Here is a 15,860-nt window from a genome sequence, read left to right on the forward strand (position 1 = left end):
TGTGGATATGAAGCAGAAAACTTACCTCACTGCTCATTTTGTGGAAGAACCTCACTTGAAACCATGGCTTTTTTTTGCTTTTTTTTTTTAATTCTATGAAAGTCAAATATATAGAAGACAAGACTAGCCATAGACTATCTTTTCCACTGATATGGAAGAATACCCAAATCTTTATTCGCAAAGCCTAGCCATGACATGCCTATTTCTTTTGTCAGATCTGCCTGTTGGAAATGATCAGCTGCTCACAATCCTGAAGAAGTTGATTAAGTACATTCAAATTAAGGTACTCTTTCAGTAATTATCCATTCATATTTATGGCAAGATCTGGGAAACTATGTACATTATAATTCGTAAGTGATTCTCTAGTCCTTTCTTCAGCAGACAACACATTCAATAGCTCCCAATTACCCAAATATAATCACAAATCATACACTGCACTCAATAGTTAGAATTTATGTTTTTCAGTGCTAATTAGTTGTAGAATATTTGCATTTGGATAAGTCCGGTGTGAACTTGCCTAATCTGCTCTTTGGTTCAGGTACAATTTATCACTCTTGGAAAATAAATCACTTCTAAATCCTTGAGGCAATTCCTCTTTAGAAAGAGTATTGAGTGGCTAAATTTTTATGTCATTAAAGCCACCAGCATCAACAGCCTGTGAGGAAAAGTAGGCATCCTTATCTATCACAGCTATGCTCTTAAGACTACATTGTCCCTCAACAATGAATGACAAAACCCAGACAAATAGCACCACGTAACTTTTAGGTCAATGAAGCAGTGAATCCTACCCACACTCACTAGGAAACTGTAATGCAAGTGCTACTTCTCTTAAATTTTACAACTGCTTTTCTGTTTTTATAGTTTGTTCGTGACAGTACCTTCAAAGAGATTCCACTGACGTTTTACAGTAAGTTCATTTAAAATACTTCCAGATGGGTTTGAGAATTCTTTTTAAATGTTGCCAATTCCAATTTGGAATTGTACATCTCTTTTTAAAAGAAAGTAATTTCTTGGAAAGTAAGATGTGCTGATGAAGCAAAGGAAGAGAAAGACTCAAAGCAGAATGTTTCTGGCTGTTGTGAGACTGTATGTATTTTTTCCCTTTCCAGATGTGTGACTGGAAAATAACCCTGAAGTAAGCTGTTCAGACTCTTTGGGGTAGGCATGATACATATGGAAAAGATTGGTTTTCAATTTTTAGCCAAGGTTCAGTGTTTGATGCACAGCAGAGTTGTACTGCCTCTCTCTCCAAGACTTAGCATTGTACTTGCTCTCCAAGATGCAACATTGTGACATCGTCTCCCATAGCATGCTCCTGAAAAAGCTGGCAGCCCACGGCTTGGACAGGACCATTCTCTGCTGTGTTAGGAACTGGTTGGAGGGCCGGGCCCAGAGAGTGGTGGTGAACGGTGCTGCATCCAGTTGGCAGCCGGTCACTAGTGGTGTCCCCCAGGGATCTGTATTGAGCCCAGTTCTATTTAATATCTTTATTGATGATTTAGATGAGGGGATTGAGTCCACCATCAGCAAATTTGTAGATGACACTAAGCCAGGGGGGAGTGTTGATCAGCTGGAAGGCAGGAGGGCTCTTCAGAGGGACCTGGACAGACTGAAGAGCTCGTCTGATTCCAACGGGATGAGGTTCAACAAGGCCAAGTGCCGGGTCCTGCACTTTGGCCACAACAACCCCATGCAGCATGACAGGCTGGGGACAAAGTGTCTGGAGAGCAGCCAGGCAGAAAGGGACCTGGGAGTTTGGATTGACAGGAAGCTGAACATGAGCCAGCAGCACACCCAGGTGGCCAAGAAGGCCAATGGCATCCTGGCCTGGATCAGGAATAGTGTGGCCAGCAGGACCAGGGAAGTGATTCTTCCCCTGTACTCAACAGTGGAGAGGCCACACCTGGAGTACTGTGTCCAGTTCTGGGCCCCTCAGTTCAGGAAGGATACTGAGGTGCTGGAGCAGGTCCAGAGAAGAGCAACGAGGCTGGTGAAGGGACTGGAGCACAAGTCCTATGAGGAGAGGCTGAGGGTCTCTCTCAGGGGAGACCTCATCACTCTCTACAACTACCTGAAAAGGAGGTTGTAGCCAGGTGGGGGTTGGTCTCTTCTCCCAGGCAACTATCAGTAAGACAAGAGGGCATGGTCTTAAGCTCTGCCAGGGGAGGTTTAGGTTAGGTATTAGGAAGAAATTCTTTACAGAGAGGGTAATCAGACATTGGAATGGGCTACCAGGGGAAGTGGTGGATTCTCTGTCCCTGGAGGTTTTTAAGATGAGACTGGATGTGGCACTTAGTGCCATGGTCTAGTAACCACGGTGGTTGTGGATCAAGGGTTGGACTTGATGATCTCAGAGGTCCTTTCCAACCTGGTTGATTCTATGATGCTATGATTGACCAAACTGTGCACTGAGATCCTTCTTTTTTCATAAATACTTCCAGAGGGACAGAGTGTATGGGTTCCACCTGTTTCCCAGATGTGCAAGTGTGATGCTTGTATGGGAGACAGTTGTTCTGATTATTTTCTCTTTAGGGAGTAAATATAAAAAAGGATCCCTTTTTTCTCTCTTGCAGCCTTTTTTCAGTGTTGCGTTTAGTTTCTTCATAGAAAGTAGAACCTGTTGAAACAAACTTAGAAGACAAAGATTCTGCTGAAACTTTGGCTTGTGAAGCAATGTGAATTTAGACAAATGACAAAAATTTCTGGGGGCTTCTACTAACATTTCACAGTAGACACAAAAAGCATCACATTAGGCTTTTATAAGTTGAGAATGGACATACTGAAGTTAAAAAGCTCTCAGAATAAAAAATGGAATAATCTAACTTGACAACAAGTTGAATGTGAGTGAGCAGTGCCCTGGCAGCCAGGAGGGCCATCTGTGTCCTGGGGGGCATCAGGCACAGCATCTCCAGCCGGTCTAGGGAGGGGATTGTCCCGCACTGCTCTGCGCTGATACAGTTTTGGGCACCACGATACAAGAAGGGCATCAAACTGTTAATATCGCTCTTCTGCCCAGTGTCCAGAGGAGAGTGACCAATATGGTGAAAGATCTTGAGGTCAAGACTTATAACTAGTGGACAGGGTCACTTGGCTTGTTCAGTTTGGATAAGAGAAGGGTGAAGGGTGACCTCATTGCTGACCGATGACCTCATGGCAGCCTGCACCTTCTCCAAGGAGGGCAGCAGACAGGGACATGCTGGTCTCCTCTCTCTGGTGACCAATGACAGGACACAAGGAAATGGAATGAAGCTGCATCAGGGGAAGTTCAGACTGGACGTTAGGAAAAGGTTCTTCACCCAGAGGCTGCTTGGTCACTGGAATAAGCTTCCCAGGAAAGTGGTCACAGCACTAAGCCTGATAGAGTTCAAGGAGCTTCTGGACAACACTCTTAGTCACATGGTTTAGTCTTAGGTAGTCCTTTGAGAAGGGAGTTGGGCTTGTTGATCATTATGGGTCTCTTCCAACTTGAGATATTCTACCTCCCATGGCCAGTGAGAGCAGCACAAAAAGCAATGCTTGTAAAATGAAGTGAGGGAGGTCAGTGCTGGACATAAGAAAGCTGTAGCTGTTGATTTACTTGAGTATGGGAATAGGAAGGCTGCGACCTCTACCAGTGAGGACTTCTCTACCAGTGAATGGATATGAGCTAAATAACCATAAGGGATATTCGATGAATACTTGAGTCTGTCCTAGGTGTAGAGGGGCAAATTGATCTCCTAAGGGCACCACAGGCATATTCTCTATGACATTCTATCTATAATTCTGAATGCCAGAAGGTTTCCTCTGTTTACCAGATCAGCTCCCTAATGAAAAGAATAGGGCAATACTGAGATTTAAGATATGTCAGGGATTTGTGCAAATCTTTGTGCAGGTAATTTTACAAGCCATTATGTACCATACATTAACATAGGTCTTGTGGCCAGTGGGTTTCATAAGGCATAAAGGCAAATGTCACGCTGGTAGATTCTGTCTGCAGGTACTTGCATGCATCATTGTTTCATAATTATAACTGAGATCCTTTTGAGTTACTTTTCCACCCATTAATAATTATCATTTTATCTACATCCTTGTGAGCAGACCAAATCCAACTGATCATTGCCATAAAGAAATTGTAAGAATGGAATGTACTGTATATTCCATTTTCTATATTTTCAGAAATTAACATAATTGAAAGCAACGTCCAGCCTATCATCACAAAGGAAGGTAAATGAGACCCTTGTTATATATATTTCTGTATATGTTCATACACATATTCAGAATATATATTGAATATATTTATTTAACGGGATGCATTTTGTACATATCAAGCTCAGGACGTTAAGCACTTTGCTGGAAAAGCAAAGATACATATATTGCAATTAGAACTGACTGAAATATTTTGTATAAAATACTTACCCACAGTTGTTCTCCCTAAATGAATTTTCTCCTTTTTCTATGGGCATTTAAAAGTACTTTTAAATAATTTTCTGAACACATTTATTTTATTACTAGTGGGCTTTTTTTTCCCATTAAAATAGTTATTTTTAAAAATTAAGTACACGTTTCTTATACTTTGAAGAAAAAAAAAGGTGTTCATTTTTCTACACTTTTCAGTCAGTTCTAACTACCAATATCTGTCAGATGCCTGGAAATTATATTTAGCCAAACTTTAATTTCCGAAGACAGAAGCATGACCATTTAGTGGTGGGACTGAAAAGAACAAAATGTAGGACTGGGACTGCTAAAATCAGTTGTGATTTATAACTTAACTAAAGCTAATGAGATCGTTTCCCAATGAAATAAAAATGCTCAAAGGGAATTTGTTTGAGCTTAACTGAGAAAGACAGTTAAAAATGTCATGCAAAGAATTTTATCCAGACTGCTTAATCCGTGTTTCTGGGAGGATTTCATGTACTTACATTTTCAGCAGCTTGTCTGCTTCCTCCCATTTAGGATTAGAGACCATCTACCATATATGCTGATCTTTGTTGCCTAGTCTCCATCATTAAATCAGATCCACAATGGATAGATTAATTTCACATGATAATTCTTCCAAGGCATTTTAGAAATCTTCCTATGATGAGGGTGAATCACTCTCAGAAAGTACAGTACTCTCTGTTAAATCCAGAGACAGAGTATATAGTTTAGTAGATTTACATTATGTTTAGAAGTTGAAAGTTAACTGAAACTAAATTGTCTTTTAAAGAAAAAATGAAGTGTCTGAGCACTTCTGCAGCCAAATGTAGAACTAAGTTTTCTTCACCTAAGAGAAAAATAATGTTAGAAGTTAGTGAGTACTGAAGGGCTACTTCTTTTCATTGTCAGTACAGTGTTTCTGCTTTGGGACACACTCTGTGTGAGTGATCTCTCTGTCCAGTGATGAATCAGATAGAGGCTCAATAAAGCCCCACTGAGCTTGCTAGTAGTAGTGATAGTTAGCAGCAACTCACATTAGAACCACATAAACCCTAACTCTCTGTAGATAAAAACTGGCAAAGTGCATGTTGATTTTTGCCAGGAAGTTCTATGGAAAGGAGATTTCCATAAAAAAATGACATCTCTCCCCACCAAGTTTAGAGGGTGATGTCTCCTTTTTCCTGTCAGTGTTTTTTATTTGTGTTGTACTTCCATTGTCCATACATAGGCACATACGGGATGCAAAAGATTAAAGAGATGTAAAGAGTTAAATCTGATTGAAACCAATTGATTGAATTCAAAAGATTGTTCCTAGATTAGACAACATAGAAAGCTATAGCTTCATCTTTTGGTTTGCATATATCTGCTGTATCAATCACATGAGAATGTACAGTAATTTAGAAATGTAAAAATAAAAAAGTATTTATAAACACTCATAAATATACCTTTGACATAATTTATATTCATCACTTGTATCAGCATATATTGGTATTTATTGGAGTCTCAACGTGAAAAAAATGCCTCTGAGTTTAAAACAGAAGCATGAGGCTGAATCTTTAAGAAAGTTTCTTTAAAATATTTATGAATGTTTTTCATCCGGATGTGTTAGAAAATAAAAGAAGCAATGGCTTATTCAGCTATTTAGAAACCAGAGTAGGTGAATAGAGCTCTATAAAAACTGGGAATCTTTATGATCCCATCATATCTTCTCATCTGCAGTAAATAAATTAATTATTTTTCTATAAATTCTAATTTATCCAAACATCTGCTGTTGCTGCAAAAGCAAAAAAAAAAAAAAAGTATACTTTGATTGTTACTATTGAAGGATACTAGTTAGCCTGAATTGACTGTTTTCAACAATCAACATCTGGTATATATATGTAAAAGCTGTTGTTAAATCTTGATCAGTAATTATTAAAAAAAAAAATCAATGCAGTATCAACTTGTACAAAAATTCATATGAAGATATCCAAGGGATTTTTAAGGAATGTAAAAGAGGTGGACTGTGCTAAGTTTCTAACTCTGAATGGGGAGTAAAGGAAGTTTATGTTACAGCAGCTTCTTAAGTGGAAGGAGTTTCCATAATACTCACTACAGAAGAACCATATTATTGCTGTTAATTGACTGCATCTATGGTATGTTCCTAATTTATTTAGTATCTTCTGCTTCAGCCTGTCAGACAGAGATACATTTGGATCAGTGTGATCTATAGCAACTGCACAAAATTAAGAGGTTTGTCTTGGCAGTTGAAATCAAGATGACCTCACCCATGCTAATGATAGCCATTAATACTGATAAATATCCTTACAGCTGTTCCAGTTGATCTCAGAAGTTTGTTTTTTTGGTTTTGTGGTTTTGGTTTTTTTTAGTTAAGTGACCACTGTCCAAGTTTTGGTAGCTTAAAAACAAAGAAAAAAAAAGACACATAAAAATTCTCAAAGCAAAAAAATAAAAGAAGCTCCAATGAATGCTGATTAAAAGACCTAGTTTCCTCTTAGATATTTACACCGTTAGTAGAAATAACTTCACAAACATTTTCAACGCACAGTTTGCACGCTGATCACTAATGCAGCAATCACTTTAAGATTTCAGCAAAGCTGCAAAGTATCCTTCTTACCAATATATATAGAAAAAGGCTTCCTTTCTGCTGCTGAGGATCTGGTTTGTTGCCTGAGACTTGTCAACGAATGTTAAAAATATCAGATATACAAAATATTTAAAAAAATGTAAATAGTAAGTGTGCAATAGAATCTAAATTTAAGATCATATGTGAAGAAGCACAAGATTGTACAGTATTGCCACAAAAGACTTCTCAGATTTAAATTCTCTATTACAATAATCTGGTTTATTTAGGGTAGGAGGAGAAAATGCAAGCTTCATCTCAGCCCCATGAGATACTATAAATATTTTATGACTATTTGTAACATGTTGTTTTCTTTCTGTGTCACAGACCCATCTATCACACAGATAACTAAATTAATTGAAGGGGAACCTGAGTTCAAAATAGTCAGGGAAGGGGAGACAATAACTAAAGTGATTCATGGAGGTTGGTATGCTTTCAGCAATTCAGTTTGTATTAGTTAAAATTTAAAACATTTACTATTTCCCATCAATTTCTACTTTATCTAGGTGACACATGTGACACGTTAGACAGATGTTCTGTTTTTAATAAGATCTTTGTGACTGCATTGTAATTTTATTGCATCATTTAATTCTTACTTCTTGTGCTTTCCAAGAAATTGGGCTTTTTTTGCCTAACTGTGTTCCATAGCTACAGTCAAGACAGTGTTAGAAGTACTCTGCATGCTGACATAATATCTGTCTCAATTAAGAATTATTTGCTGGTTATTGTCCTGCAATCAAAAATGTAGTATGTGATTCTGTGATAGAAAGACAATTTTATCAGATAGAGAGGTAAACTTTGCTTTCTGCTTTGCTAGGGGTATTGAGACGTTCACATCTAGAATGGTTTTAAAGGAAAAAAAATCATGTGGCTCTCCTAAGTTTTGAGAAAAATTAGTTTCTGGTCTCCTCGGAACATTTGTATTTTTCATAAAATATGCTATGGTATTTCCTTGTGTACTTTGATCAGTTTCCACATGTCAAAAAGAGCCCTTGAAAGTTCATCACTTGATTAATGTCTTCAATTTAAAAATCCTTGTAGAACCAATTATTAAAACATACACCAAAATCATAGATGGACGACCTGTAGAAGTGACAGAGAAAAAAGTAACAGAAGAAAGAATTATTCAAGGTAAATTATGCTAAGCTATTAATTCATAGCAAAGTTCAACATTACATACAGAAGTAACACATCTTAAGTTCTCTCCTAATGCTTAAACTGCATTTCCTGGATAGATGTATTTTCCCCAATGCTTCCCATTATCTGTGTATGGCTGAAAATCTGGCGGTGTGCCCTACACACACGTATTCAGAAATGACAAAATATTTTAACAGTATGCAAAACTATTTCCATATATTTGCTCAGTGTCTGCTCTTACAAGCTTCTCGCTACCATTTCAGAATGAGATGGCTCTTATTGCATGGCTTGCTTTAGAAGGAAGTCTTTTATTTTTTTCTGAACTTTTGGTTCTATATCTCCAGGATTTTGTTTGGCCAAAGGTAGATGTTCAGTGGGTAGATATCTACTTTTGCATATCATCCTAGACTCTTTTGACAGTCATTTTAGAAAAACATATTCTCTGTTTCTCTCTAAGGTGGGGACTTGATCTCACGTCAACAAGTTAAACATTTTTATTCAGCTAATGTAAGATAAAATTAATGTGCATCTGCGTCCCTTGGTTTTCTCAGAGAGTAACTCTCAAAGTCTATAACCAATTTCAATTCTATTTTACCTACTAAAGAGAGATTTCTTTAAGAATATTAGAAATTGATAGATGAAGTGAGGCATATTTAAGCATAGAACAAGGTATGTATAATTCTCTGTTGACACTTTTTGATTCCCCTGGTTAAATATCAGTTTGAACACTGTAATTAAAATTCTGTCTGCCAGAGCACTTGTAAGGAAAAGACACTGTTATAGCAACATATTGACTTAGCTGAAAGTCTTAATTTAGAACATGATGAAAGATAAAGTTTTCATATAAGCAGATTACATCATTTTAACCATGGAAGCACCATATGTATTAATTAGGAAATAATAACTTAAAGGACAATCCTTTTATATGTGATTAAAGCCACTATCTTAAAAATCTTTTTCCAGGTCCTGAAATAAAATATACCAGAATTACTGCAGGTGGTTCAGACAATGAAGAGAAGTTAAAGAAATTCCTTGAAGAAGGTTAGTATTCTTGTTTTCTTTCCTTTTTTAATATATATATATTTATTATATATATTAAGTAATTACTGAATGGATATTCTATGTTTTAAGAAATGATGCTCATATGCTGCAAAATCTTACCCAGAGATTAACCTTACAACCTCAGAAATGTCCAAATATAACATTCTGGTTTGAGTCCCTGATCTTCACATTTCAGTCAGCTCCAGAACTCAGGCTTCCAGAGTCTTATATATGGCATGCTATGTTTATCGTAAAATATGATGTTTTCAGTGTTTGTGTGGAATTTGATGTCATAACAGATGAATTTTGTAATTCAGCACAATGCCATGATAGGATTAATTCAGTGATATACTCTTGGTAGAATTGTCAAATGTTTTCTGTAAATCAATTTTTTTGCCATAACCTGTATCCTATCAGAGGTTACCAAGGTGACCAAATTTATTGAAGGTGATGGTCATTTACTGGAAGATGAAGAAATCAAAAGACTTCTGCAGGGAGGTAATTCAGTGTATTATAACTAACCTTTTTGCAACAGGTAATGATAACTGAAACCCCTCTTGGATATATTGATCTCAACATTTTAAAGACTGACCTAGTCAAGGTGTAATTTTAATGAGAGAAAAAATAGAATATTATATATTAAGTACCAAATATCTCTGAAATGGAAATAAGTACCAAATTTCAATTAATTTTTTTTTAATGGTATTGGTCATGGAAAAAAATTATCTGGATTTTTCCAGTCTTTAAAAAGTTACCTAATTAAAACTCAGGGGAGCAATGAAGATTTATTCCACTTTTTTTTTTTTCAGCAAATTTTAATCTGTGGAAAATATTTATGAACTGGAAAGCATTGTAACAGGCCAAATTAATTTTACTCATCAGTTCTTTAAAAATGAATGTTCATTGCCCTCAAGTTAATAATTAAAGGCATGCTTAGCATCCTTCTTTCAATGCTTACAGGTGATGGATATTCAGACATTAACTTTAATTCTCTTCAAATATAGCATTCCAGGGAATGGTTTTCTTTCCTTCTTGCTCTCTTAATTCTAACAATTCTGGCAATATATAACCAGTAGCTGTAGAAAACTGTTAAAAGAATTTCTGCTTATGAAATTAATCTTTATCTATGAATTTGGAATGTTCTCTGCCTAATGTAGATTAGAAGAACTATCTATAATAGCAATGGGGAATAAAAAAAAAAGAATTCAAGTGATGTCGGTTTTTTTGTAAATGTTGGTATAAACCTGAGTCAGAAGATCAAAAATGGATGTTTTTCTTGACATAAATTAACTGAATCCACTTCATATTATGTTCACTTTTTATTAAGTTACAAAGTTGTATATCAGTAAAATAGCTTACAGCCAGCTGTATGTTCACTGAACGAAACCTTATAGTCCTTCAAAAGCACCATGCTGTGGATGTGACTTAAATTTCAGTTAAATAAAAAATTTCATGATGAACAACTGAACAGGTTTCCACCAAGCAAAACCATGTTAATTGATAACACAGTTAGCCTTAGAAAAAAGCCAAGATATGTCTATGAATCCTGTTGACTGTAATTTCTTGTTCTGTTTTAAACACCTAAATCTTAGTTTTATAGAACTATCCAGGATTTGCCTATAATCACTGGAGAGAAATAAAAGCTTCCATAAGGTTTTTCATCTTATTTTAAGTGTCCCAGCTATGTGAAAAGATTTTCTTTCTGGTGATGCCTATTTCAGGATTGAATACTTAAAATAAAAGTTGGAAATGAAAAATTACTGCTAGAAAATTCCTCCATATACTGTTCTATTGGTGTAAACCAGGCAATAATGAAGCAGGATCAAACTTTATCTGTAGAACTTTTCAAAATTAACAGGTCTGATGGCAGAATCTAACAATTATAACTGTAATTGCAATCATACAATTTAATAGACATAATCTGTAGAGATACATCTTTCTGTGACCCTATAGGTGTATGGAAAAGAGATAAATAGTTTCTCTCTAGGAAATTAGAAAAAGACAATATTGTCTCTTGAATTCTTGCTATTTTTCCTTGCTATTATATGTTAGTTTGCATAAGCATCCTGCTTTACAGAATGGACCAAATGGGCAAATTTGTCTCTTGCTTTAATTTGATTTTTCTCTATCTCTTCCATGATTTATCCAGTCAGCTACCCTTGGCTACCATGATAATACCTTACCATGTGTTTAGCCAATAAAAGCAGATACACATGCAGCTTCAGGGTTGTTGGTGATAATGGTGATAATGCTTTTGGCCCTCTTGTCTAGATAAAATTACTTATGTTTTACTGAAAATATCTTAATTATTTAAATTTGAGTACAGTCACAAACAAATGTATTACTACTGTCTAAATAAAAGAATGATTTCATATGGGCTTTAATTCTGCTCATAAAATATGCAGCACTGCTTATCATAATCAGCAGTCTTTGGTGAAACAAAACTTTAAACCAAGACTGCAACGAATGACTCAGCCCCAGACTAACATGCCTTACGGCATTAATAGCATGGTAGCCTGCAACACCTACACCCTAAAATGAGATTGTTTCCACTGAAGGTTCCTTGCATCTGGAAAAATGCTCTGCCAGATTTAACTCGTTTGTTTTTGATGCTTACTGTAGCTGGAACTGAGTACACCAAGGTTACTAAAGTAATTGAGGGAGAGCCACAGATTATCGAGAGAGAAATCAAGAAAGTTCATCTGGAAGGTTAGTTTGTCTAAAAATCCAGTATCACTAAGACCTGCTTTGTCTAAAGTGATCATTCCAGGTGAGGTTTTACAGTGTCTATTCACAAAAATTACTAGGTCTGAAGCCAGTGTTCTAGCAAGAAGATTTTTATAATTATTTTGGAAAAGAATTCTTTCTCTGGCATTGCAGTGAAAAATGTTGAGGCTTATCTTGTGGCTAAAAGTGACTAGAAGATTTGGCAAGCATAGTAGACCAAGAGGAAATGTCTAACCACAATGCTTAGGTAAAATATTTGAAAGAACATGTGCCATAAGAATTGACTTTTCTTTAAGCAACACACACAGAAGAAGACCACGTGAGTTGCTTTTAATTTGAGTTGTTTCTTCTCAGTGTTAATGTGATTGTTACTGTGAGGGTTTCTCAGTGTTGTGAAGGGGCGGGTAGGGTGGAGGGAATATAACCTCTGGGCTGAGCAAATGTCTCACAGGGTCTCAGAATTTCTCTACCTTAATCCTGTTTTCAACTGAAGGAAGCTCCTGGGTTTGATGAGCATGAATGGTGTCAAGGTCCAGAAGGAGCCATATGCAATTCAGCCTGGCTTTATACCAGGAATTTGTTCTTCAAGTTTAAAAATCGTAGTTTAAAGATCTTTGTTCAAAGTTAAGAAGTAACTTCTTTAGGGTTTCTTTTCTATTTGTATGTATGTTCTTTTCTAATCCTAACTTTAATAATGCAGAATAAATTATTCTGTCAGTCTTTGAACTAAATTCATAGGAAAAAATATTATGCCTTTTGGAGAATGAAATTAAATAAATATGTTTCTACTTTTTTAATTTTGAAGTCTGTACCAAATACTGAAGGTATACCATAGTGTCTTATAGCTTCAGTGTTGAGTAGTACAAGGCATGCTGGAAAGTCTGCTATTGCCTGAAAATGAAAGACAGATGTGATCTTCAAATATGAGGCTTATCTGACAGCATAATTATATGGAGAGCACATAAGTATGGAAAGCATATTATGGATGAACCATATTCTGTCCTTGACAGGGCAGTGCAGTGCTTGAAATTTTCTGTCATAGTGGTGCAGATGCCCAGTGTTTGTCCTCAGCAGTAATGAGGTCAAGCCTGTATCTCAGGGCTATGAATTTATGCATAGTATGAAAAGACAACTCAAGATGAAAAGACCACTGACTGCAGTCTGTTAAGTACAATACTTCATGGTTGTAAATGAAGAAAAATACCTCAGTAACATTTTTGTGACAGTAATAGAAGAATTATCTCTCATGTTTTTCAAATGTTTTTCCTCCCAGTGAGGAGACATCTAGTTTAAAAAAAAGTTTCAAGGTTTGATGAGAAAGAGGAAGAAGTTTCCATAGTTTCACTGAGTCAGTATTTTGGAAAATGGATGTACCTGCTAATAAGGGCGATACCTATTCAATAGTCCTTGCTCTGCTCTAACTTTTAAAACAGAAGTCTGAGAAAATTAACTGATCTCTAAATGTGAAATCATACTGTGGACTCACAATGAAGTTACAAACACAGCTGGAAATGTGGCCAATGTCTTGTGATGGTTGAGTTTCAAGCAAATGACTTATAAATAATTCCTTGAATAATGTCTATGCAGCAGACCTGGACATCTGCTACCAAAGTCTGAAACTGGGTTGCGCAGTAACCTGAGCTTGTACCTCGCTGACAGTGTCAGACGATGTTTGCTGAATGAAGAGCATAGGCAAAACATCCTGACACCTGCCTACATCATGTGACCATCTGTAGAAGATCAGTGTGGATGTTGTTAAGATGTAATGTATGACTGCACGACAAAAATGTGTGAATTGTATTATAAGCATTCATGTTTCAGGTGACCAAGTCAACATGCTATGGGACAAAATTTTTAATTTACTGAAAACCTTAAACAACAAACTTTGAAAGGCAGTGATGGGTTTCCGTCATTTATAATGAGTTTTAATTCACAGGCTCAAACAAATAACTTCTGACTGCAATATTTCTGTTTTCTAGAAGCACCTGTACAGAGAGCACAACCAAGCAGGAGGACACAAGGTAAAAGCAAAACATATATTTAAACATTATAGCATGTATATTATATGCTCCTAAGAATACAGAGTTCAAAAGGAAAGAGTTGCATTTCCACTTTTTTTAAAAAATAGCAATACTTGGTATTTTTAACTATTTGGTTTCTAGGGTTTTTTTCTTATATCTGAAAACAACTTAGATTATGTGCTTTAGTCAAACTGTGTTTCAGACGAGAATAAAGCCATCAAAGTGAGATCTGACTCTGGAGTCAGATGGCACTCTGGAATTCCCCACCATGGGATTTATAACTCACAGATTCTATGTTATTTTGATTAGTGAAGAAAGTGAGAGATCATTTTAATTTCCTAGCCAGAACAAGAGTGAAATGTTCAGCATAAGGTTTCATCTTTCCTCTTCCTGTCTATTTCCCAAGTAAATACAATATATAGTTTAACCATATTATATATAATTATAGGTAATAACTAAGGCTCTGTTTCCATTTTTGGCAGGGGGAGCAAGAAGGAGGACAAGACTAGCTTATTCCTAAAAGCTTTCCAAGACAGAATCCACAGAATTACAAATTAACAACATGGTCTTTGTGAGGATGAGGAACGCTTTTATAAAAAATGAGATCATTAGAAAATGACATTGTTTTGATAACATAATGTAAACTGAACCATGAATCCACAAAAAGATGTGAAGATGCAGATACTCACTGCCAGCAAAGTGCTCACTGGAAGTAGTCCATTGGAGGTGCTTTAACTGCTCTTAATGCAAAGCACTATGCAGGGTCAAATCCTGGAATGGCTGAAAGCCATCAACTTCTATAGAACCAGGATTCCTTCTTATGCTGTCTAGCAAGTGTTTGAAGGATTGGATTACAAAAGAGCAGGGAACAATACAGAGTGTATTTTTTTATTATTATTATTTCCACTAAATAAGAAATTTAAATGAAATTAGATAATTTCTAGGAAAAAAATCACCTCAGGTGACTTTTAGAGTAATCTGAGGAAATATGAGATGTTAACATAGCACTTTTGGTTCAGTAGTATTTTATGCTTTTTATAAGTCAAAATTCATCATGTGCTTAAAGTCATAATGACACCAGTAACATTACCTTTTCTAAGCAAACAAATATGCCTTATATTAAATGTATCTTTTGTTTTGTCCTACATTGCCTTTTAGTAACAAGGATAATGGAAGCTCTTAAAAAAAGGAGAAAAAGCAAACACTATGAGCTTCTTGATATGTTTTTGAGACCATGTCGACTTCTTGATTTATAAGAAAAACCATTTCCTTTAAAGGAATCCTATACTAATACATATACTGAGATTCTTAAGTGTTTTTCCACTTTTCCCTAAATGTGTCTTTTGATTATTAAAGCAGATTATAAAAGGAATAAATAAAATGCATGCAAATGCTTCACTCAGTATGCAAAAAAGTCTTACAAAAATGAGGCTAGGTCTGAAAGCTTTTGTATCAAAACATGTTTTGCTAATATCTGGTGCTAATGTGGAATTGTCTGTAAATTATGTCAATTTTATAATTCTAGTTTTGTACTCATAAGATTTGTTTGCCTTTATTAACAAAAGAAAAATTATTCATGGAGTAGAAAAAACATTCAAAGTTCCTTAATTTTGCAGACCAAAGTTTCAAAGGTGTTACCTATTGTGCTTTTCTACTTCTGTTTTGAAACAAATCGTTAATAAAGAATTTGCCTGAACTCTGCTTGCTTTCATTTGTAAATATTTTTTAACAGTAAAGCAAATTCTAAATATTCTTTAGATTTTTATTGTAATTTAGAGTTTGAAAATATGCTTTCACAGAAGCAAACTGATGCTTCACTTTCTCACTTACCACATGCTAACGCACTTAAGCTTCATCACACCCCTTAAACAATTAAAAACCTTCCCTAATTCCATAATGACATAGCACAAGCACAG

At 35.8% G+C, this 15,860-nt stretch overlaps 1 protein-coding gene across 13 annotated transcripts in view; it reads left to right on the plus strand.

Annotated features, from left to right (window-relative positions):
* Nucleotides 1-15,640, plus strand: part of POSTN (periostin) — a 32,860-nt gene extending 17,220 nt beyond the window's left edge. Inside the window, exons 15-24 of one of the 13 annotated variants that reach the window (XM_027674476.1) lie at nucleotides 216-283; nucleotides 862-907; nucleotides 4,156-4,203; nucleotides 7,346-7,441; nucleotides 8,060-8,149; nucleotides 9,119-9,196; nucleotides 9,614-9,694; nucleotides 11,819-11,905; nucleotides 13,903-13,944; nucleotides 14,427-15,640. In XM_027674476.1, the coding sequence (XP_027530277.1) occupies nucleotides 216-283; nucleotides 862-907; nucleotides 4,156-4,203; nucleotides 7,346-7,441; nucleotides 8,060-8,149; nucleotides 9,119-9,196; nucleotides 9,614-9,694; nucleotides 11,819-11,905; nucleotides 13,903-13,944; nucleotides 14,427-14,464 (674 nt within the window). In that variant the 3' untranslated portion in view covers nucleotides 14,465-15,640. The remainder of the gene's footprint in view (nucleotides 1-215; nucleotides 284-861; nucleotides 908-4,155; nucleotides 4,204-7,345; nucleotides 7,442-8,059; nucleotides 8,150-9,118; nucleotides 9,197-9,613; nucleotides 9,695-11,818; nucleotides 11,906-13,902; nucleotides 13,945-14,426) is intronic. The other 12 variants (XM_027674478.1, XM_027674479.1, XM_027674480.1 and 9 more) reach the window with 12 other exon arrangements.
* The last annotated feature ends 220 nt before the right edge of the window (nucleotides 15,641-15,860 follow it).

Source organism: Neopelma chrysocephalum, unplaced genomic scaffold (assembly GCF_003984885.1).
Source record: "Neopelma chrysocephalum unplaced genomic scaffold, ASM398488v2 Primary Assembly neopelma1_25, whole genome shotgun sequence".
In the NCBI taxonomy this organism is placed as follows: domain Eukaryota; kingdom Metazoa; phylum Chordata; class Aves; order Passeriformes; family Pipridae; genus Neopelma; species Neopelma chrysocephalum.